Here is a 24,741-nt window from a genome sequence, read left to right as displayed (position 1 = left end):
TTCCAAACTACAAAATAAAATATTCGGTATAATCTCACAGGTGGAATTTGAGAAGGGTAGAGTGTACGTTGACCTTACCCTACCTCATGGAGATAGAGAGGATATTTCCGAAAGACTTTCGGCTCAAGTAAGGCATATCAGAGCAGTCGTTAAAATGAAAATAAAATACACAAGTAAAGCAAACATAGCAAATAATAGAGAAAACATTACATAACATTCAAAAAAAGAAACAAGAAAAATAACAACAACAAAATAATGTAATAACTGAAGCAAATAACAGAAATCGAAGGACAAAAACTACGATGACTAATACTAATGTTATGCAAAGAGTACACCTCAATTCCCAAAATATAGTCAATTGATTTTTCAATATAGACAAATAAAAAAAATAAAGAAATTACCAGAAAGCTTAGAAGATATGGACATTAATTCTTCTTTCAATTAGATCTGCAGATACACGGTAACAGCGAAACAGATTTTTGGGATCATGTTGAGGTACTAAATAAAGTACACTAAAGAGAAGGAAGAGGCTATACTACAATCTAATCATTCATCTTCATGAAAAATAATCAAGAACAAGATTCTTTTTCCTCTAAACAGGCCTACTCCTTTTGTGGGTAGGTCTTCCAGTGGAGTCCCCTTCAGATGAAACATTGTTGAAAGAACCTGAAAGATGTGCATAAAGGTCAACCACTCTCCTTATGTTGTTGTTCAGTTCTCTAATTAAACCAACATTCCTGCTCAAATTATCAGGGATCTTGGACTCATGATTCTGATTAATCTCATTGATTAACAGCCTATTCTGATCCAATATGTCTTGAACTTGAACAAAGCTCTTTTCACATGTCTGCATAACTTTCCCATCTATTTGGCCTGAAAAACTATCCCCTTCCATTTCTTCTTTGTGTTTGGTGCAGAAAGAAAGAATCCCCTTTTAATTTAATACATAAAAAGGAGATCCAATCCTAAACGAAAGAACAAGGAAAACACAAGACAATAATGAGGAAAAGAAGTAGTAGTAGAGACAATTTCATGATATTTTATATATTCTCCCAATTTTATATGACACTTTTTGTTTTTCTCTGAGTCATAAAAGAAAATATTTGATCGCAATTTTTTTGTATGTCCTTTATATATTTTAAATTATTATTAATTCGTGACCTATAGTACTTTTTATGTACTTTTTAAAAAAAATTAAAAAAATTATATATTTAAATTTATAGTTAAAATAAAGAAGTTTAACTTCATAAATCGTAACAATATCATATAAATTGAAAAAATCTCGCAATATCATATAAATTGAAACGAAAAGAATAATAGTTTTAAGGAAAACGCGTCACATCTTCCCATCTGTACCTGACTATAGTATTAAGGAAAAGGCAGATAGACAAAACAAGATAAGGTATTTTGAATCGTTTAAAGACAAATTGTAACATGAGAGACAACATCTGGACTTCAAATTATGACTTACCGTACCCACAACCTACTCATAGGTTCATCTTTTTTAAAAAAAATGAGCAGTAGGAGATCATGTAGCAAACATGTAGTATGCAATTATTAATATCATTATTATTATTTTATTATTTAGCTATTATTGGATGAGGCGATGTCAAAAAAAGCAGATCCGATTTCCATAAAGAGAACCTTTTAGTGCGTACCCTAGTATTATCTAGGCTAAAGGCCTAGGCTCACGGTTTTCAAAAGAAGAATATTAGAATCCTTTTATCTTTTGACGGATAGAGTGGATCATATTTTTGCGAGTGTGAAATACCTTATCGGTCCCGATTTGTACGATGTTGTTTAACTAAATGCGAAGTTTAAAATAAATAAATATTTATTCAAAATAAATTATAAATATTTGTGTAATTATAAATTATCGCACTAAAAATAAAATAAAAATTTAAAGTTAAATTATTTCTAAAATCGAAATATAAAATTTTTCTTTAGACAAACTAAAAGGAATATATACATAAATTGGGATTAAAAATAATGATTATTAAATAAATAATTAAAGTGCACGCAAACAGGATCAGGCATCGCAATTATTTTTTAAAATCTTCCGCACTCCAAAATGACCACTCAAATTTTTGTAGTTCAGCCCTCCATCTCAAAATATCTATTGTGCTGTTTAAAAATAGTTGTTCTCAAATTATTTGTTATTTTAGAAGTTTAAGACAGAATTAATTATAATACATTTTTCTTTTTAATTTTACTCTTAATAGTAATTATTCTTGAAAATTATAAACACCTCAATTATAGAGTGTTGTTATGATTGTTCAAACACTAATAAAGGATAAACTAGTTAAAATCTCTTCGTAATTTATATTTTTTAAGAGGTGTACAAAACATAATTACGAAGATAATTTGAGACGGAAGGAGTATATGAGTATCCTCCTTTCGAGACAACATCCTTCCTTTTGCACACCGCCCCACCCACCTCCTAGTGGGGAGGACAAGAATAGTTGCATTAGAAAACTTGAAAAATTTGGGCCTAAAAAGAGCAAGAAAAAAAGAAGAAGAAACTTTCCGTTATCACAGAGAATCAGCCTATAGAAAACATTAAGAGCCCGTTTGGATTGGCTTATAAGTTGCTGAAAATAGCTTATAAGTTCGTTTTTAACTTTTTTTTGTTTATTTACTTAAAGCCATTTTGTGCTTAAAATAAGCCCAAAAAAATAATTTGACCCGTTTAGCTTGGGCTTATTTAAAAATTTTTATAAAGCCGAAAATTTTATAAGCCAAAAAAAAAAAAGTTAGGCTACCTCAACTTATTTCAGCTTATAAGCTGCTTTTTTTAAGCTCATCCAAACAGGCTCTAAAGTAAAGACCAGAGAATTCAAAGTTGAAAGTATGTAGAGACATTTTACATTTGCAAAAGCATAAATTCCCATAAAGACTAATGAAAGAAAGTAAAAAAAGAAAAGTAAACACCAGATATATCCACGCCCAGAACACCCCCAAAAAAAGAAAGAATTGTAGTACTGAGAGTCTCAACCTACATTATAAATTCTCCCAATAAGAACATGAACATCGAGTGCTCGAAAAGTTATGAAAAATCAAGACTTTGAATCTTATGAAAGATCTAAGTGATCTAAAATCTTGGAAACTCAAGCAACAATTAAAAAAACAAATGTAAATACCAAATAAGGTGCTAACTGAGACAAGAAGTTATACTATGAAGTACCTAGAAGAACATCTGATAAAATTGTTGTGGTTGAGAGGCAAAGGACAGAGATTGAAACAACGACTTAATCGAATCTCCAGTTAGAGAGAGAGAGAATATGTAGATTTGACAGTCAGACTTCGACCCACCCTCTCACTTATTTTCTGTCTACATTTATTACTTCCCCTATTTATATTCAAATTTAAAGTTTCAGCTGTCTGATATTTTGTAGGAAATCTACATCTAATATAAAGCTAGGCAAAAAAAAAAAGTGATGTGACATCTCTCTTTGACTGAGAATTCTATTTATCTTTTTTCTCTTTTTTATTTTTATTTTTTTTCCTCCTCCATCCTATTAGTTTAGCTTATTAAATATTAAAAAAGCCTCTTCCCTCCATAATCATTTTTCATTAAGCAGAACAATTAAAACGTAGTAATGGCTATACTTTTCATCTTCTATATTACTACGGAGTATCGTTTTTGCTCATGCTTATGCCTTTACTGAAAATATATAAAAGGAGAAACGCATCTCCCTGCTGCCTAACTTCTTGTAGTGTTACTATTTTCTTTTCATTTTAATTAGGGAGTATTATTCTTTTGTTAATTCCTTCCCTTCCTTTTTTTTTTTTTTTACAGATTTCACACTTGTAGTCATATTACTTAACTACAGAATTTTCCAGCGCTTCGCACGGTTATAAAATATAGACCACTTTACCAAAAAATTCACATGCTACTAATTAATTTAGAAATTATCCCTCTTTTTATGAGAAAGAATCATTTATAATAACATATATTTCAATTAATTATTAAAGTTTGTTTATTTAGAGAAGATATTTATTTTCAATATATGGAGTTTGTTTTGAGTTTATTTAATTAAGAAAAACTAAAGAGTACTAAAATGCATAAAATTCAAATAGAAATAAAAAGAATCACATAAAGTCCTACTGAGAGATGTCTATAGTTTAAAAACTTATGTATGTCGTATATAACATTAAGGCTGCCTGATCTCTTTGATTATCTTATTTGTGTGGCACAATCTGATCATTCTTCTCAGACCATGATATAAGCCTGTCAAGTGGGTCGGGCTGGGCCATATAAATGCGGGTCACATGGGGCCGGGTCGCGGGCCGGGCCGGGCCATAGTTAGTGGGCCGGTTGGGGCCGGTCGAGGAGGAGGAAAGGGTGTCTGAAACCCCCTCCCCTAGTAGAGGGGTACATAGTGGGCTAAGTGGGCCGGGCTAGGTTTTAGTTAGGGGGCCGGGCCGGATTTTAATTATTTAAAAAAAAAATTCTAATGCTAAAATTTATTAAGTTTGATACTTTAAAATCTAGTTGTTGTCAACTTTATTTTAACCATCAAGTTCCTTAAATTATACTTTAGCCCTAGTTTCAATCTATAAACACCATTCATTCTTCTCTATATTATCTCACAATTCCCTACTCTCCTCTTTCCCTAAATTTCCTACTCATCTAAATCTCTCTCTCTCTCTCTCTTCCAACTTCCAAGTTCAAATTTCAAAATTTAAATTTAATAGATAATGATAATCCTCCACCTCCTCCTCCAGTCAAAAGATCAATTTCAAGTCCGGTGTGGTTCCATGTTGAGTGAGTAGACGAGGAGCATGTTAAATGTCAACATTGTGGTCAAATATATCTCCATAAGTCCGAACCGATTTTTGGGGGTTCCGGTCCATTACGTAGGCACTTGGACAAAAGGCACAAAATTGAACTTTGAAGTTTATCTCTTCTTTAAATTTCTCCATCGATGCTAGCGTTTTGAACTTTTTATTTGTAATAAGTTAACCATTCAAGTTTGTATGTTTTGAATTTGTAATGTTATCAATTTAAGTTTGAAGTTTTATTTTAAATTACTTATGTAACTTTTTATAATTTTTAGCACTTAAATAGCCATTGGGAGTCTTCATTCCAACAACATATTCAAGATATACACAAATATACCATTAACATATACAAGATATACATAAATTAGGAACTTTTTTTGCTATAAATAAGCTAATCTTTTTAACCCAAAAAAAAAAGGTTGAAATGAAATCACACAGTAACTAAATGGGAACAATGCACATGAGTTTTGATACTAAACCAAAGTTCTTAATTTAATTATCTCATCTGATCCTAAGTCCTAATGTCATGTGCAGATTGCCACTTCTCCATCATCGGCGGAGACATTTCAAATACGCTAAAAAATATTTAATTATTATTATATATAAAATATTTGAAACTAATAAGATCTTAGACATTGGTTGTTCTACATTTTCGTACTTCATCACAATCTATCTTTCAATTTCTCTGTGAGTTGATCCTTTTATTTCATTTTAACGATTCTGTAAACTCAGCTATCAGTAGGGATGATTGATGACACATCATTTTGACATAACTATCTTTCTTTTAATTATGCTAATTGATTATTTTTATAATAATATCCATGATGCTCAATAGTGTTATTATATTAATTTGCTCGAATCATGTTCACAAAAAGATATTTTCTCTGCCGCCATAATTTTTGGTGTTACCAACTTATTTTTTTACAGCAAATAGGAGAAAAAAGAAGAAATGGTGGAAGTTACGAAATCTGTCATATATTTGTAAAAATGCCTATTTATGATGTTTTTTTTAAAAAAAAAAAAATTAATTCGAAGTGGGCCGGGTCCGTGTGAGCCGGCCAGGGTGGGCCAGCATCGGGCTAAATGGCATGTCCGGCCCAGCCCCCTAATTTTTTCTACTAGCCCAGCCCACCACCTTCTTACCCGGTTGGGGGACCGGGCCGGTTATGGGCCGGGTTAGGTGGGCCGATCCCGGCCCAATTGACAGGCTTACCATGATATGCAATTTGTCTAGAATTTCTTCTATGCTATTAAAGTCGTCTCATCTTAGTATAATCTGCTCAGATGCTATGCAATTTGTCAAGAGATTCTTCCTTGCTCCTGAAATCGTCAATACCAAATCAGAGAGTTGGATGATTACATTTCAATCTTCTCCTTTTAAAACTAAGAGTTCATTAAAATAATCAAAGTTGTCAAATGGGCAAGATATGGTATTCCAATCCTCCCTAAATATGTTTACCTTGGGTATATATAAAGAAATCGTCAACATGTAAAGACCTGAAAAGGCAATAAAACATATGACTGCTTCGAGAACATAATCTGTACTAATCATTTACTCATATGACTGCTTCGAGAACATAATTTTTACTAATCATTTACTCAAACAAAAAATTTGTAAATGCATTTATAGAAAGAAACTGCAGTATTCCTAAATTAAATGACATTTTTACATACATCGATTTTCATGGGAAGAACAAATAATTTATCTTCCAGTTGTTTAAGGCAGTTAAATATTCTACACATATGGATTGAATGGTTAAACATAGGTAAATCAACATTATTTAAAATTTTATTATTATCAAGTAGTGTATATTACTACTAATATTATTAACGTCTTCGGTACAGAAAAATAAAAGACCCAAATATTTGTAAAGAAAATATCAAAAATCTTTTTAATCTCACTCTTTAGTTCTCACGGTTGCACTTTCTCATGCCATCTTCTTGACTCTCCCCTTGCTTGTCTGACCAAAAAAAAAAATTGAATTTATTAGAAGAATTCCATTGTAATCAAAATGACAAAACTAAATTGCAGATGGTATCAAATTATATGTTTATGTATAAGAATTATCTGTAAGTATATAAAGCGCAAACCTATGGTCCAATTATGGTAAAGACTTCATTTTATATCATTTTGATGAAGCTAACAATGAAAATCAGAAAGAAAACGATTACTACATAAAGAAAATTAGCATTAAACAGGAAAAAATAGAATGAACATACTGAATATTTAATATCAAACTGTAAAAAGATACAGTCAAAGCTAAAAAGAGAGAGAACATAATTCACCTTAACAATCCTTCAAGCCTTCGACAGGAAAGGAGCCACGGTTCTCTAAGAATTTAGATATGAAGCATGAAAGAAAATCTTGCACCATATATTCATTAGCTGGAATTTAAATAGATAGTATAATTTTTAGGATGTAACTGCACCATTATGTTCATTGTTGAGCCGTTACACTCTTTCTTTTGGAAAAAAAAAGTTAAACATATATTTAATGGGATATTAATGAGAAGTAAATGCTAGAAAAATGAGGGGGGAAATCACATTCGGTATATTGTGAAAGAATATATAAAGAGAAGGAAGAGAGAGGGATTATCATAAAAAGGAATAAACGCCAATAATGATGAAAGATATATTAAATCTTTTTGGAGGTTTTGAGGACAAAATTTGTGAAAAAAATGCAAAATTATGAGAAAAAAGATAAATGGTAATACTGGCCTATGAGACATGCCACATCACCTTGCTCATTCCCATCTTTATAGATATATATTGATTTGAGCGAACGCAAGAGAGATTATGGGATGCATTCCCTTTATTCAAGAGTTTGAGGTAAAAGCTCAAAACAATTCAGAAATGGCTCTTTAAAAAAAAGAATATCTTGACATGAAAATTTACTTCCCTCTTATTTGTGTTCATCAGATATTACTCTACACATTCTTCGATATCTAGACTAATACAGAAATGGCTACATGATTTTGTATCAGGTTGTTTATTGAAATATTGATATCTATGCTTTTCAATTTTTTATTACGAGTTTGTAGGTTCATTTTTTATCTGATTAGAAAATAGTTAGTTGTTCTCTCCTTTGTATTACTATTGGCATGTTTTTGTTATTTTTCATAGTTTAACTTGCAAACAATTTAAGAAAGAGATGAAGACTTTTAAAAAAGACTACGTGCATAACATGTATGATCTTTTGTTAAATGGACCATATCGAGGAACAGTCAAAAAAGGTTTGAGTTCAGTAGTTCCTCATATATAATTTTTGACTTTAGAGATATCATAACATGGAGAAAACAAAATTATTTCAAACACCGCAAAACCGGAAGCATCCCTCCTTTAAGCTATAGAGAGAGAGAGAGAGAGGAAGATGAATTATTCATATTTCATTTGATGGTCAATAGCGAATTAAAAGCTTACGCAGATGAAATATTGAAGTTATTTTTTTTTTCAAATATAAAAACATTTCATTTTTCTTTGTATGAAATAATAAGGAAATGGTATATTCTAGACTGGATCAGAAGGGATAATACTTTTAAGTTAATATAAGGATTGGTCATGATATGGACTAATTTATAAGAAGATCGCCTCCAATATATTTTTTAAGACCGCGCAAAGAGCGAACAAGTTAACTAGTTTACAATAAATTACTACTCCGACGGAGTGTAAAATATAAAAAATTTAAAATTTGTGGTCTGTTGAAATATACTATAACATCTACAAATTATTTCAATAAGTTGTAAAATGAGATGTCTAAAAAGTTAATTGTTGTTATTAAATATAGAAATACATATTGAAAAAGGGGAAAAAGGTCAAAAATGCCTCTCTACTTTGGGTAAAGGAGCGGGTAACTCATATGCGTTTTTTATATAGTTCAGTCAGGTTTAAACGGAGCGGGTTTAAAAATGAAATCGGGTTATGTTGGGGATTTCTGTTAAAACAGGGCTATATTTGAAAACTTTAATGACGGGAGGGGTATTTTTTACCCAAATTTGTAATGGAGGATATTTTTAGCTCTTTTCCCTTGAAAAAAAAGTATGTCACGTAAAATGGACAGAGGAAAAATATCTACTCACTCTAGGGGTAATGTTTGCAGGCACTCTATCCTCCTCAAATTCCACTTATGAAATTGTGGGATTACACTGGGATGTTGATGTTGTATACTCTAGTCCCAAAATTTAAGGAGATAGAATACTCGTATGATTTAGCTTATTAAATATATCTCAAAAGATAATTAATATAGATCGAAGAATAGTGTAATCTTTGCTCTCAAAGGGTTGTGTGTGTGTGTGGGGGGGGGGGGGGGTGATTTGTTGGGGGAGTCCGAAACCTAAATGACCCAACAAAAAACGAATTGAACCAAAATACCCCAAAAAAAAAAAGAGTTACCAAAATACCTTCAACGCAGGAATGTTAACCATAACGGCCCGGTTAACTCCTTTAACGCAGGAAATTCCTGCGTTAAAGAAGGTTATAAAATTTCCTGAGTGGGTGGCTCTGATGGACATAATGTCGGCGAATCCTAAGATATGAAAAATTATGAAATAATAGTTTTAAATACTAACCGACATGTAGAGAAATTGCTCGAAATCAATAAATAACGGTGTCTTGTCGTAGGTTAGCGCCCTGGGACCCTATAGATTTCTCACTGGCCACTCCTCACGTACTAATGCGTGAAAATCATTCCAATCCATGTCATCATGTACTCCGAGGTACGCATTCTGGCTCTGTTGACATGAAGACACATGTATATCCGCAAATAGGTGTGCCGGTGTAAACACAGGTGTCGGCGATCTGGATAAAGTCCATGAGCGAGCTGAGTTGCGGCTGGGCTGGAATGGGAGCGGCCTCATCGGGCTCATCTACCAGATGGTGTCCTCTATCACCACCCAGTCCACCACCACGTCCTCTATCACCACCTCCTCTGCCTGGCTGTACTCCCTGCCCGCCTCCACGACGTCTACCTCCACGACGTCCGCCTTCATCTGCCGTCTGATACTAACCCTCTCGAACACGATCTTGCATACGCCTAGCCTCTCTTGCCTGCCGAATACCGTCCTCGGCTATCCGTACAACCTTCCTATCAAATCCTGCGGTCTTGGGGATAGACGTATGGTCTAACCCTAACGATTGTGCTCATATTACACCCTGTACTTTTCTACGTTAAGTTTCTTCGTGAGTTGGTTGTTATAGATTTGGGATACAGAATTATGTTCGAGTTTCATAAGGTTAGACACGTTCATCCTGAGTATATAAAGGTTTAACTTCATGTTTAATATGTGATGGAAGGATTGGGGTCAAACGAATCGACGAGAATGGGTTTCGGAGAAAATTAGATTTTACGATCGAATATACGGACCATATATCTGGTTAACCCCCACCGTAAATTGATAACAGTGAGGTGAGCCACTATTGTGATTTTACGGTCTAATTATACGGACCGTATAATTTTTACGGTCTGTAAAAGTGAACCGTAAATTTAAGTCGGTGCCAGATTTTTTTATTTTATATTTCGTACCCCCTCATTTTTATCTCATTTTCCCTCATCTCCCCTAACTCCAAGCACCTCTAGAAACTTCTCCAACATATGTAATCAACCCCAAGTGAAATCAAGGATTAAAAGTGAGAATCAAGGGCTAAAGGTTTTCAAAGTATTGTTGAAGCTTGCTTCTCCTTCTTGTAGAAGCTTTGGAGGATACTTCAAGGTGACATAATCTTGGAAGTGAAGTGCTATTGAGTTCTTGAGGTAAGATTTCATCTTATTTCCATGTTTATGAGCTTATATGATGATTATGCTAGGTTTGAAGGGAAAGAAATTGGGAGGAAGGTTCAAATATGAACTTGAGTTTGTGTTGAGATGTAATCTAACTTGAGTTATGTTGTTAATATATTTTTGAGCTAAAATCTTGTTGTAAGGATAGTAGTTGGTGTTGAGATTGTGTTGAGGTTGTTATACTTGATATATTTGGAAGAAGGAGGTGTATAGGTGTCGTATGCAAAGCATCTATCGAATTGTTTTATTATATATATCTCTAAATATTGGTGATATGTGCTTAAAGAGGATCATATGAGGTTGTTGTGTTGATTGTTGGCAGTTGGATGTGTTGTGATGGTTAATAAATAGGGAAAATGCTGCCCGTTTCATTTTAGAATCAATTTAGAGTCTGTTTGGAAAGCCACCTGGTAATTGGAATTGGTGTAATTACTACCCTAGTAATTACACAGCCTAGTAATTACACAGTATTGTAATTAAAATGACCTGTTTGTTTGTCATAATGTAATTACGGTGTAATTACAAGCGTCTTGTTTGGTTGCACAAGTGTAATTACACGCTAGTTTAATTTAAAAATAAAACTTAACTATAAAAAATTTAAAATTAATATTTAAAAATATGTGTCTTTATAAATGATATTAAATTAGCTATTTAATAACACATTGTTTCTTGAAAATATGTTAATTAATAATCATATATTTGTAAATAATATTGTAAAAAATAGTTGATATATAATTTCAAATTAATAATATTTTTATTTTAATTGATTATAAAACTTAAAAGCATACTTTTTTTTGTGAAAACATCATGTGATTTGATGTTTTAAAAAAAGAATATTTATAAATATAATGCCACAATATTATTCAAATGTTTAACAAAAATTCTATCAATTATAAGTAAAAAATAAACAACAAGCAATGTGAAATAAAAAGTCAATAGTACTAAAGTAAAAAAATTAAAGTCGAAAATATAACTTAAATTCAAAAGAATCCAAGAGAATTTTTTTTAACATAATACTCTTATGCCAAATTCCAACATTACATAAGTAAGTTCCAACGTAACATAAGTAAATACTCCTATAATTCAAAAGAAAGGGAAAATATAAGTCTATATCCACATTCACAACAAAATTCTACTTTAATAACGTCACTCATTGTATGCCAAGTTTGTTAATGACTCATTCTTTCTAATATTAAGAGATGTAGTTTCCAAAATTAGAATAATAATACTGTTATGCTAAATGAATAAAATAAATAAAATAAAAAATACGAACAATTACATGGAACCACAAGAAGTAAAGGTTGTGAATGAGAAGAAAGGAAATGAAATATAAATAATATAAAAAGAAAAATATATTTATAAAAATAATTAAAAAGTAAAAATAAAAAATTAATTAATTAATAGAAATAAAAAAATGAATTATAAAAGAAAAGAAAAATAAACTAAAAAGTAACTCTGTAATTATAGGGTGTAATTACACCCAATTTTCAGCCCCCCCTTGAGAATTGGAGAGTGTAATTACACCCTGTCAATTACACCCAATTCTCACCTAACTATGTAATTACCTGGTCAAACAAACAAAGCAACCGTGTAATTACACCCAATTACATCCAATTCCAATTACCTGGGTGGCTTTCCAAACAGGCCCTTATTGTTTGACATACGTGATATACTAGTACCATCTAAGCTTGTAAATACCTTCCTTTGTTATAGAATTGGAGCACTAGTTCGACGAATTCGTTATGGGATTGTGTTGGCGACTTGAGGTATCTTACGGCTAATTTTCCTTCTTTTGGCATGATCCTTACGAATAAAACGTAAACATAATGCTAATATATAATGATTCTATTCTTAGTAGCTAGGGATGTTCCATGTTGATTCATGTTTTTTAATGTTGTTTTTAGTAAGTCTTTCTCCAGATTCAGTATGATTCCTAGAGTCACTTGTTGATGAAACTGATATCTCATAACGATGTTCGGAGGTACAACGACCTTACTCACTCCGACAGGTTCAGGATGTACTCTTATCATATTCATGCATTGCATTCTATATATATACTAGTGCAGATCAAGTAATACAAATAGAGTGCACAATATATGAGGAAACACTTAGGGTTTTTGAGATATCGGAGGCATACCTGAGAGTGGTGTGGGTAGCTGAGATGCAGACAGGGGTAGCTGAGTTGCAGTTTCAAAGGGCGATTCATTTTCTCAACCGTCACATTCAAGGTTTCAACACATGCATGACAACAATTGGAAAGTTAACAGATAATAATGTTGAAGATCGAAGGGTATGCACAAGATTGATGAAACAAGAAACATACCTGCACAAATGGAAGCTTAAGGAAGAAGAGACGAGTCAGAGAATTAATGAGGGGTCCAAACCCCATGAAAGACCTTCATCATCCTCGTTGGCGAGGCAGAAGCGAGCACAGAGCAGATCGGTAAGCAGCCATCCAGCTTTGGAGCTTCTCGACAACAAATATCAGATAAGGCAAATGAGACTTGTCGATGCCCTTTGGAAAAAATACTTTCCTATTTCATTTTCTGCTTTTTGTTTTTTAATTTGTACGCTTATTTTTGGTTTTTGGGCTGGGCCACTCATTTGGGCTCAGCCTTTATTTTTTGGACAATTTTTGTTTGTTGCAATTAAATAAAATGCCCAAACGGGCCAATTTTATCTTAAAAAAAATTCTCTCTCTCTATATATATATGTACAAACCTATGGCCCCTCAGATGTTATATATGCGTATATTATTTATTATATATATATGGGATATGGGGAAGGTGACGACATTATAAATGCACTACCATCTGATCAGTTGGTCGCATGATGATGCCCACAAAGGCCGATATGATACGATGGGATGCCCACGGAGGCTTGACAGGCGTTATATACGCTTATATATGTATGACCCCTATGCATGCACGCACAGTATTTATGCATACCATTGGCCCTCAGAGGCAGTTCAGACATACAGCTGCATTCATTTCATCTTATGTACTTTTATGTCTCTTTCATGTTAATTTCAAGCCTTACGTACTCAGTACTTTGTCCGTACTGACGTCCCTTTTTTCTGGGGGCGCTATGTTTCATGCCCACAGGTTCAGGTAGACAGGTTGACGATCCGCCCCTGTAGGTTGCTGTTCAGCTGATATTGGAGCACTCCTCTTGTTCCGGAGTTGCTGTTGTGTTTTGGTACTGTATACTTTTGTGTACATATAGGTATGGCGGGGCCATGTCCCGACATTATTATGTCATACACTCCAGTAGTACACAGTCATGGTATATTTAGACGTTGTATGGCCCCCTCGGCCTATATTTTTGCTGTATAGTATTCCATCATGGTCTTGTCAGCTTGTACATTTTTGTCTAGCATAGTTATGTAGGATGTCTTTTCGGGCTCATCCCCTTTTCAGCATACCTCTCATATGATCTAGCAGATTTCCAGCTGATGACCTTCGAGGTCCACTCTTATTTATGACTATGATGCGAAAGTATGATTAGCGGTGCTCGGCAGGTAGGGCCCAGGTGCTCGTTGTGGCCTTCCGATTTGGGTCGTGAGGGCGCAGTTGCTGTACGACCACCAGCTACATTTGTTTTCGATAGTAATAATTAGTTAATTTTTTAAATTAATAATTAATACTATTAAATCAATCCAAGTGCGATAAACTTACCAACACCTCATACTGTCCCGAGAGTACTGGGTATCCTCGATCAACCGAGGGACGTAAAGCGGGGTTGCCAATCAAGCGACGTGTGATCCGCTGGTACCACTGCATGTAAACTCGATGGTAGGTGCATGACCGACCTCCGCTAATCTCTCCAACCTATGCTCCCAATGAGGGAGCTAGATGTCCATGAAAGCCCGAAATGCAGCATCGACGAGCGATCGATCGTCCCGCTCATAGTGGCGGTGGCCATACTCAATGCGGTGGGGTATAATCTGTGGATACCCAAACTGTAGTAAGACGCAGTCAGGCATGTGCTCCTCAATGATGTCCATGTGTATCAATGGACACTGCGACATCCACACAGCCTGACCAGCCCTGCAAAAGGGAGGCAATCGATCCAAAAACTTAGCGTACGATGTTCATAAAAAAAGCTGTATAAAATATAGCTAAAAATTAGTGATCAACAAATAGAAAATAAAATAATTAAAGTAATAATGTAAAATTAAACAATTTTACCTTTTCGTCCGTTATATGATCAAGCTGGTCCCGGAATATAAGAATACTGTGGTGCGTGTCCATAGCTCGGTCAATCCCTGCCGTCCACCTCCTCACGTAGGGCATCTCATCATGTAGGTCAGGCTGCCTAGGTACGGGCTGAAAAGACAGCATCCTATCCCACACCTATAACTGAAAGCGATATTAAAAAAATGTGATTTTTTAGTCGTCGTTTCAAGAGGTTTATTTAGAATAAAGGAACACACACTTACATATATTACCTGGAGTAGAGCAATTAATCCAGCTACATCACTGCTATCACCGTAGAGGAATACCAAAACAGCACCGCCCCAGCTATAGTCTCCCAAACAGACCAGATCGTCCAAAAAGATCAAATACTGCAAGCTCACATAGGCACCCGATGTATTCGGGAACATGATGCCCCCGAATATAATCAGCAAGTATAGACAGGCATGACGATCAATAATCTCCTGCTCAGTGCCGTCTTGAATAGGATCTAAGCCATGCAAATAATTGCAAAGGACATGTATCCTCACTCGGTTCTATCCCAAGAAATCATCGTCCACAGGCATGAACTCGATGAGCCTATGCAACTCCGTCTGCCATGTCTCATTAGGAGAAGGCTCAACCCGAGTGTATAATTGTCACGCCCCAATTTCGGAGTGGTGTGACTGGCACCCTGAGCCACGCTAGGCCCGAGCGAAACACTCTAAACCTGAAACTCTGGGGAGTGACCCCCAACTTAAACTGATAATGTCTAATCTGGAGATACATAAATATGCTGGCTGTCTCGTCTGAACGGGCGCACACCCAAAACATATATATAACTGAGCAAGCCAAGGAGGCTGCTTTAATCGTACAAAACCAACAACATCTAATAGACATACATAAACCAACAAGGCTATCACACAAACACACTATATACATGACTCATCTACAAGCCTCTAGGGAGATGTGTGACTGTACCATACAATCTGGAATCAAGAAGGGAAGACTCCAAAGGACCTGGCAACTCCGAACAGAAAGGGAGCTCTCACCAATCAGCTGATGTCAGATCTTGTCTACTAGGGAGGCCTATCAATCTGTCGATCTGTACCTGCAAGCATGAATGCAGCGCCCCGACAAAAGGGACGTCAGTATGAAATAATGTACCGAGTATGTAAGGCAGCGATAACTGAAACTGAACTGAAATAATACAATCCGGAGGCCAAAGAATGCCCTGAATACCTCTCCAAACCTGTCTCATATGAAATGCAATATATTACCATTATATATATATATATATATATATATATATATATATATATATATATATATATATATATATATATCTCACTGACCAAGCGGCCAGGCAACTGTAAAATCTCACTAGCCAAGTATCCAGGTAATATGTCTCACTGACCCGTCAGCCAGGCAATCTGTCTCACTGACCCGTAGGCTAGGCATATTTGTCTCACTGACTCGTAGGTAAGGCAAAGTGAAAATGTCTCACTGACCAAGTGGTCAGGCTAAAGAAAAATATATATATATCATGCATTTGCTGAAAAACACTGATACTGTAACATGTCTTTTCTGTCTCTCTATAACTCAAGGACATAGGGAGGGGATGTGGCCCCGCAGAAAGAATAACATAACACTTGGAAAATAGACAACAATATGACAAGCTCTACTTTGACAAATCTTGAGTCATAAGGTTTATCACGCTCTTACCATACATGGAAACATGCCAAGAAAAGAAGGAACATCCTCAACATACCTTTTCGGTCTTCTATTACTTAACGTTTATTCTCCCGAGCTCGTAAATCTACATTTAAGAGAAATCATACTACCATTAGACTTATTGTCATATGCCTATCTCAAGTCTTTAAATCAAAGTCCTTTAGAATCTGCCAAAATTCGGGTAGTATCTCCCTTGTTTATATTCCTAGCCAGAAATCACCATACCAACAACCAACACAACAATAACAACACCAAATCCAATAACAACATCATCAATAACAAAGTATTCCATAAAACATCCCACACGATGTTTATTCAATTTTCTCAACCAACAAATTCGGTATACGATCATTTAATAGTGCTATCTTTGTAAATACCCCTAAATTAATATCGATAAAGGAAGATTCATACCTTATCTCCGCTAGAACCGCAATATCTTCACTTTCCACCTTGAATTCCAGCCAAAATTCACCGCAATACGATATTATAATCGCAACTATACGCTGTCTGAACCTGAATTCGACGATTATACTTAATTCGGGCTAAAATTTGGTGTTGGGATGTTATGGGAAATTTTCAGAATATTTGGGGGATTTTCTAGTGTGTTTGGATGAAGAAAGGGGGGTAAGCCCCCCTTACATAGAGTTCCAGAATCTGCCTGGACCGACTTAAAATTAGCTCAGCGCGATCGCGCTAAGTTGCTGGGTCCTCCTCTGCGCGTTCGCGCCACCTTCTGGCGCGTTCACGCAGGGTTAATTCCCTACTCTGATAGCCCATCTTAAAATTCTCATAACGTTTGACTCCGATGTCGGATTGAGGCACTGTTTATTGCGTTGGAAACTAGACTTCATAGACTTCAATTTAGGCTTTTGCTTTACATCAAAACTTCTCATATACTAAAAGATATTCCTTCTCCAAGTTGGACCAAAATTGTCCCTCATCTTTTCTCCAAAGTTCCAAGAACTTAATTTCCTTAATCCACTCGCCCTCCAATGCTTCCCTAGCTTATTATATGAACTTAAACTCTCATAATCATAAAGTAGGCGCATATAATCTCATATATCCTAGAAGGTACTCCAGTATCCATGATTACATAGCTAACACCAAACGAATCTTAACGTACCAACCTACGAGGTGCAATATTCCTCCCCCTTAGAAACATTCGTCCCCGAATGTTAAACTCTTAGGAATTCTACGAAACTTTTGCCAGAGTTTCCCCTGTAATTGTACCACTACCATCATGTCACAACAACCCAAAATATACAATGCCTCACAGGGCTACAACAACTACGACAACAATGGCCCCACACGACCAAGGAACTATAAGAAGGAAAGAGTTACGCACCTGAAGACAATGACGTTTCTGTCTGAACTTCTTCTGGGAGTGGAAACAAATGGGGGTACTTGGACTTCATATCTTCCTCAGCCTCACATGTCATTTCTTCATTATTATCGTTTCTCCAAAGAACTTTCACTGAGGCTACATCTTTAGTCCTTAGCCTCTGAATTTGTCTATCCAGGATTGCAATACGACCCTTTTCATATGATAGTTGTTCGGTATCCTGAACATCATCGATGGGCACAACTCTCGAAGGATCTCCAACACACTTACGGAGCATGGATACATGGAATACTGGGTGTACGGACTCTAAGTTGGAAGGTAGATCCAACTCATAAGCTACCTTGCCCACTCTACGAATAATCCTATAAGGCCCAATATATCAAGGGCTAAGCTTACCCTTTTTACCAAATTTCATGACGCCTTTCATTGGCGACACCTTTAGGAATACCCAATCATTAACTTGGAATACCAAGTCTCGTCGTCGATTATCCGCATAAGACTTCTGTCGGCTTTAGGCTGTTAATAATCGATCTCGAATAAGCTTAACTTTATCCACCGTTTGCTGGATTAAGTCCGGCCCTACTAATTTTGTCTCTCCCACTTCAAACCACCCAATTGGTGATCTGCACTTCCTCCCATATAAAGCTTCATACGGGGCCATCTGAATACTGGAGTGGTAGCTATTATTGTATGCAAACTCGATAAGAGGCAAGTGATTATCCAACTCCCCCCAAAATCTAGCACACATGCCCTTAACATATCTTCAAGGGTCTGAATGGTACGCTCAGCCTGTCCGTCTGTCTGGGGGTGAAATGCTGTGCTAAGATTCACCTGAGTCCCTAAACCCTCCTGGAAAGATCTCCAAAAATTAGCCCACAAACTGCGTACCCCTATCGGAGATAATGGATACAGGAACACCATGAAGTCGGACTATCTCCTTAATATAAAGCTTCGCATAATCCTCGGCGGAGTAAGTAGTCCTGATGTAGAAAATGTGCCGATTTTGTCAATCTATCAACAATTACCCATATAGAATTAAAACTTACGCTGAGATCGGGGTAAGCTTGAGATGAAATCCATATTAACTACTTCCCACTTCCAAGTCGGGATCTCCATATCCTGTAATAATTCACCGGGCTTCTGATGTTCAATTTTCACCCGTGGACAGTTAGGACACTAGCCACGAACTTCGCTATATCCTTCTTCATTCCATCCTACCAATAAACCTCTTTAATGTCGCGGTACATCTTTGTTGACCCATAATGGATAGAATAGCAGGAGCAATGAGCTTTTGCCATAATTTCCTGACGTAGCCCCGTAACATCGGAAACACACATCCTTCCTCGATACCTGAGGACTCCATCTTCGTTAACCCCAAATGGTGATTTCTTCTTTTGCAAAGTTGTATCCTTATAATGGGTCAATGAAGAGTCTTCATACTGGCGTCTCTTCACCTCGGCTACTAAGGATGATGTTGCTACAGTCTGAATAGTATCTCCAAAATCTATAACTCTGAGCCCTAAATTGGCCAGCTCTCTTTTTTCAGCTCGTAGGTATGCTAAAATACCCATAGATTTGCGACTGAAGGCATCTGCTACCACATTCGTTTTCCCTGGAAGGTACAAAATATCAGCATCATAGTCTTTCAGCAATTCTAACCATCACCTCTGCCGCAAGTTTAGCTCCTTCAGCTTGAAGATATGCTGAAGACTCTTATGATCTGTATAGATGTCAACATGAACGCCATATAAGTAATATCTCCATATTTTAAGTGCATGAATCTCGACTGCTAACTCTAGGTCTTGAGTCGGGTAGTTCCTCTAGTACTTCCTGAGCTGTCTAGAAGCGTAAGAAATCACCTTGCCGTACTGCATCAACACACAACCCAATCCGGCTCTTAAAGCGTCACAATAGACAGCATAGCCCTCAGATCCCTCTAGAAGTGCTAGAACTGGTGCTGAAGTCAACCTATCCTTCAATTCTTGAAAACTCCGCTCGCAGGCATCTGTCCACTAGAACTTGGTTGCCTTCTGAGTCAACTTCATCAACGGGGCAGAAAGAGAAGAGAAGCCCTATACAAATCTTCTATAATACCCTGCTAAACCCAGAAAACTATGAACCTTCATCGGCGTCGTAGGTCGAGGCCAAGTCTTCACAGCCTCTATCTTCTGAGTACCCACTTTGATGCCCTCGTCTGAAATAATATAGCCTAGGAAAGCCACAGAGTTTAGCCAGAATTCGCATTTGGAGAATTTCACATACAACTTCTGCTCCTGAAGGACTCTGAGTACCGCACGCAGATGATCTGTATGCTAAGTCTCCGATCGGGAATAAACCAGAATGTCAGCGATAAACACGATCACAAACAGGTCCAAGAAGGGTCTGAATACATGATTCATCAGGTCCATGAACACAGCTGGAGCATTAGTCAATCCGAAAGACATAACAAGGAACTCGAAATGGCCATATCTAGTCCTAAATGCTGTCTTTGGAATATCCTTCCCTTTGATCCTGACCTGGTGATAACCTGACCTCAAGTCTATCTTGGAGAAATATTTAGCACCCTGCAGTTGATCAAATAAATCATCTATCCTCGGAAGTGGATACTTATTCTTAATCGTCACCTTATTCAACTACCTATAGTTGATATATATCCGTAGCGAACCATCTTTTTTCCTTACGAACAACACTGGGGTTCCCCACGGTGACGTACTAGGTCTGATAAAGCCCTTCTCCAATAGATCCTTCAACTCCTTCAACTCATCAGGGCCCATCCTATAAGAAGGGATGGATATCGGCTGAGTATCCGGTAGTACATCTATGGCGAAGTCAATTTCTCGCTCTGGCGGGAGACCTGGAAGCTCATCTGGGAACACATATGGGAACTCATTAACTACAGGAACAGACTGAAGGGTTGGCGGTTTTGCTTCTATATCCTGGACTCGAACTATATGATAGATACATCCCTTCGAAATCATCTTCTTCGCCTTAAGATAGGATGGTGAACCGTATTGCCCTTCCATTCCAAAGCTGTTTCCTTCGGAAAGTGGAATGTAACAGTCTTTATCCAATACCCCATACTAGCATAAACAGAAGCTAACCAATCCATTCCCATAATGACGTCAAAGTCGACCATCTATAACTCAATAAGATCTGACGACCACAAGCAACTACAGAACAACCACGATAAATATTTCTAGCAATAACAGGCTCACCTACAGGTGTAGACACAGAAAATGGTTCCTTCAGCAATTCTAGCACTATACCAAATTCTCCCGCAATAAATGGAGTGACATAGGATAAATTGGACCCCGAATCTATCAATGCATAAACGTTATATGAATAGACTATTAATGTACCTGTCACAACATCTGGTGAGGACTCCAAGTCTTGACGACCTGCCAAAGCATAGATGTGGTTCTGGGCACCGCCTGCACCAGAAGCTTCGCCCCTACCTCTGCCTCTACTGTTGAAGACTGAGACCCGCGCCCAGAAGGATGCATGGATGCTGATAACCCTGCTATAGACCCTGTTGGCTGCGCCATACCCGTAGGTCTCCCCTATGGGCAATCCCTCATGAAATGTTCAAGGCTGCCGCATGTATAACAAGCTCTCGATCCATACTGACATCGCCCATAGTGCGCTCTGCCACAATTACCACTGCTGTGGTAGTGATCTAGCCTGTCCGGGACCCCTCTGTTGCTGTAACCCAAACGCACGGGAACTCTCTCCTGGCCCCGATGAAATATAGTACCCTTGTTTGTATCCCTAGGACTGAGCTGATGGTGGTCTAAATGGCCTACCCTGGTACTGGGGTTTGAAACTCCCCCTACTCTCACCTTGCTAATCGGTAGTCCTAGCTTTCTTATGGTATTCCCTTTCCATGCTCTCAGCCGCCCGCCGCTAACGGCTACGATCCTCGCAGTTATGTGCAAATGCCTGGATACAAGTGAGGTCCTTATTATCACTTACCGCCTCAGTGTACCGGCCTCGACATAGTCAGGGTGCAAACCCGCTATGAACCTGTGGATCCTGGCCCTCGATGAATCAAAGAAGGATGGGGCATATCTGGACAAGAAATCAAATCGGAGGCAATAATCACGAACGCTAGAACTACCGTGCTGGGCAGTCAAGAACTAGTCTACCCTCGCCTCTCGTATCTCCAGTGGTAAATAATGATCAATAAAGGCCTCTGAAAACTCAGACCAATGCGCGGGAGGTGCCTCAGGACCTCTGGCATGCTCCCACTTCTCATACCATAAAATCGCTATACCACGAAGCCTGATAGCCGCTAACTCTGCTGCCTCGGTCTCGGTAGCATTCATGACCCTAAAAATGCGCTGAATCTTATCGATAAAGTTCTGTGGATCCTCGTCCCGCTTAACCCCTGAGTGTTCTGGAGGTTCAAGTGCTAAAAACTCACGAACCCTCAAACTATGGGACCCATCACGATTCCGCTCCGACAAGTGCTCGCCGTTCCCTCGTGTGTCGTCAACCGGGTCAATAAGTGTACTGCCCTCCTAAGATCCTGGTCTGTCGATGCGGAAGGGGGCACTGGAGGTACTGCCTCCTTCGGGAGCTCCTCAAGCGGTGGGGTCGTCGACGATGGCGGGGATAGGGTCTCAACCTAGCCCTCAGGCCGGGCCTCAGCTTTTGGGTGTGCCCTACTGCCACCCTCACTAGCTGCCGTATCACCTTTCCAGTTAGCTACGGTCTTCCTTTTCACCGGCATAGCTGTGCACAAATACGAAAGAGTAAGTTTAACTCAAATATCCTATGACTTGGCTCTACAACACGATTCAGATCTGAAAGAAAGGTAACCAAATTCCTAGATGCCTTGTAACTTCCTGTTTATATGGTGTGGGGCACAACACACCTATAAACAAGAATCTATTAGACACGGCTTGTAGACTCCCTAGGACAGACCTGCTCTTATACCAAGTTTGTCATGCCCCAATTTAGGAGTGGTGTGACCGGCACCCTAAGTCACGCTAGGCCCGAGCGAACCACTCTAAACCTGAAACTCTGGGGAGTAACCCCCAAATTAAACTGATAATATCTAATCTGGAGATACATAAATATGCTGACTGTCTCGTCTGAATTGGGTGCACACCCAAAACATATATATAACTGAGCAAGCCGAAGAGGATGCTTTAATCGTATAAAACCAACAACATCTAATAGACATATATAAATTGACAAGGCTATCACACAAACACACTATAAACAGGACTGGTCTACAAGCCTCTAGGGAGATGTGTAACTGTACCATACAATCTGGAATCAAGAAGGGAAGACTTCAAAGGACCTGGCAACGCCGAACAGAAAGGAAGCTCACCAATCAGCTGATGTCTGATCATGTATACTAGGGAGGCCTATCAATCTGTCGATCTATACCTGCAGGCATGAATGCTGCGCCCCCGACAAAAGGGACGTCAGTACGAAATAATATACCGAGTATGTAAGGCAACGATAACTGGAACTGAACTGAAACAATACAATTCGGAGGCCAAAGAATGCCCTGAATAGCTCTCCAAACCTGTCTCATATATATATATATATATATATATATATATATATATATATATATATATATATATATATATATATATATATATATATATATATGATCGACCAAGTGGCCAGTAACTCGTAAAATCTCACTGGCTAAGTAGCTAGGCAATATGTCTTACTGACCCGTCGACAAGGCAACTGCGTCTCACCGACCCGTCGACAAGGCAATCCGTCTCACCGACAGTGCGTGCATATCAGTCTCACTAACTCGTAGGCCAGGCATAACTGTGTCACTAACCCGTAGGCCGTGCAAAGTGGAAATGTCTCACTAACCAAGTGGAAAAAAAAGAAAAAAAATATATATATATATATATATATATATATATATATATATATATATATATATATATATATATATATATATATATCATGCAAAATATCATGCGTTTGCCGAAAAACACCGATATCGTAACATGATTTTTCTCGTCTCTCTATAACTCAAGGACATAGGGAGGGGATGTGGCCCCTCAGAAAGAATAACATAACACTCGAAAACTAGACAACAATATGACAAGCTCTACTTTGACAAATCTCGAGTCATAAGGTTTATCACGCTCTTACCATACATGGAAACATGCCAAGAAAAGAAGGAACAGCCTTAACATACCTTTTCGGTCTTCTATTACTTAACGTTTATTCTCCCGAGCTCGTAAATCTACATTCAAGAGAAATCATACTACCGTTAGACTTATCGTCATATGCCTATCTCAAGTCTTTAAATCAAAGTCCTTTAGAATCTGCCAAAATTCGGGCAGCATCTTCTCTGTTTATATTCCTAGCCAGAAATCACCATACCAATAACCAACACAACAATAACAACATCATCAATAACAAAGTATTCCATAAAACATCCCACACGATGTTTATTCAATTTTCTCAACCAACAAATTTGGTATACGATCATTTAATAGTGCTACCTTTGTAAATACGCCTAAATCAATATCGATAAATGAAGATTCATACCTTATCTCCGCTAGAACCGCAATATCTTCACTTTCCACCTTGAATTCCAGCCAAATTCACCGCAATACGATATTATAATCGCAACTATACGCTGTTTGAACCTTAATTTGGAGATTATACTTAATTCGGGCTAAAATTTGGTGTTGGGAAGTTGTGGGAAATTTTTAGAATATTTGGGGCATTTTCTGGTGTGTTTGGATGAAGAAAGGGGGGGTAAGCCCCCCTTATATAGAGTTCCAGAATCTGCCTGGATTGACTTAAAATTTGCTCAGCGCGATCGCGCTGAGTTGCTGGGTCCTCCTCAGCGCGTTCGCGCCACCTTCTGGCGCGTTCGCGCAGGGTTAATTCCTTGCTCTGACAACCCCTCTTAAAATGCTCATAACGTTTGCCTCCGA

General features: G+C 37.4%; 1 protein-coding gene and 1 long non-coding RNA gene across 3 annotated transcripts; both read right to left on the bottom strand.

The window, feature by feature from the left end:
- Positions 1-419: 419 nt before the first annotated feature.
- Positions 420-3,335, bottom strand: LOC132068766 (protein ELF4-LIKE 3-like). Its single transcript, XM_059462461.1, has 2 exons — positions 3,185-3,335; positions 420-965 (listed from the first exon to the last, which is right to left on the bottom strand). The coding sequence occupies exon 2, from the start codon at positions 893-895 to the stop codon at positions 593-595; it is 303 nt and encodes a 100-aa protein (XP_059318444.1). The 5' UTR covers positions 896-965; positions 3,185-3,335; the 3' UTR covers positions 420-592.
- Positions 3,336-5,998: 2,663 nt separating this feature from the next.
- On the bottom strand, positions 5,999-13,026 carry LOC132067060 (uncharacterized). Of its 2 annotated transcripts, XR_009417001.1 has the most exons (4): positions 12,882-13,026; positions 12,696-12,735; positions 6,688-6,746; positions 5,999-6,105 (listed from the first exon to the last, which is right to left on the bottom strand). It is a non-coding gene; the product is annotated as an uncharacterized LOC132067060 (long non-coding RNA). The 2 variants fall into 2 exon arrangements; XR_009417002.1 differs by lacking the exons at positions 12,696-12,735; positions 12,882-13,026 and adding an exon at positions 7,072-9,039.
- Between the last annotated feature and the right edge of the window lie 11,715 nt (positions 13,027-24,741).

Source organism: Lycium ferocissimum, chromosome 8 (assembly GCF_029784015.1).
Source record: "Lycium ferocissimum isolate CSIRO_LF1 chromosome 8, AGI_CSIRO_Lferr_CH_V1, whole genome shotgun sequence".
NCBI classification, from domain to species: domain Eukaryota; kingdom Viridiplantae; phylum Streptophyta; class Magnoliopsida; order Solanales; family Solanaceae; genus Lycium; species Lycium ferocissimum.
Note: the sequence above shows the minus strand (reverse complement) of the source record. Positions and strands in the feature narration are given on the sequence as shown.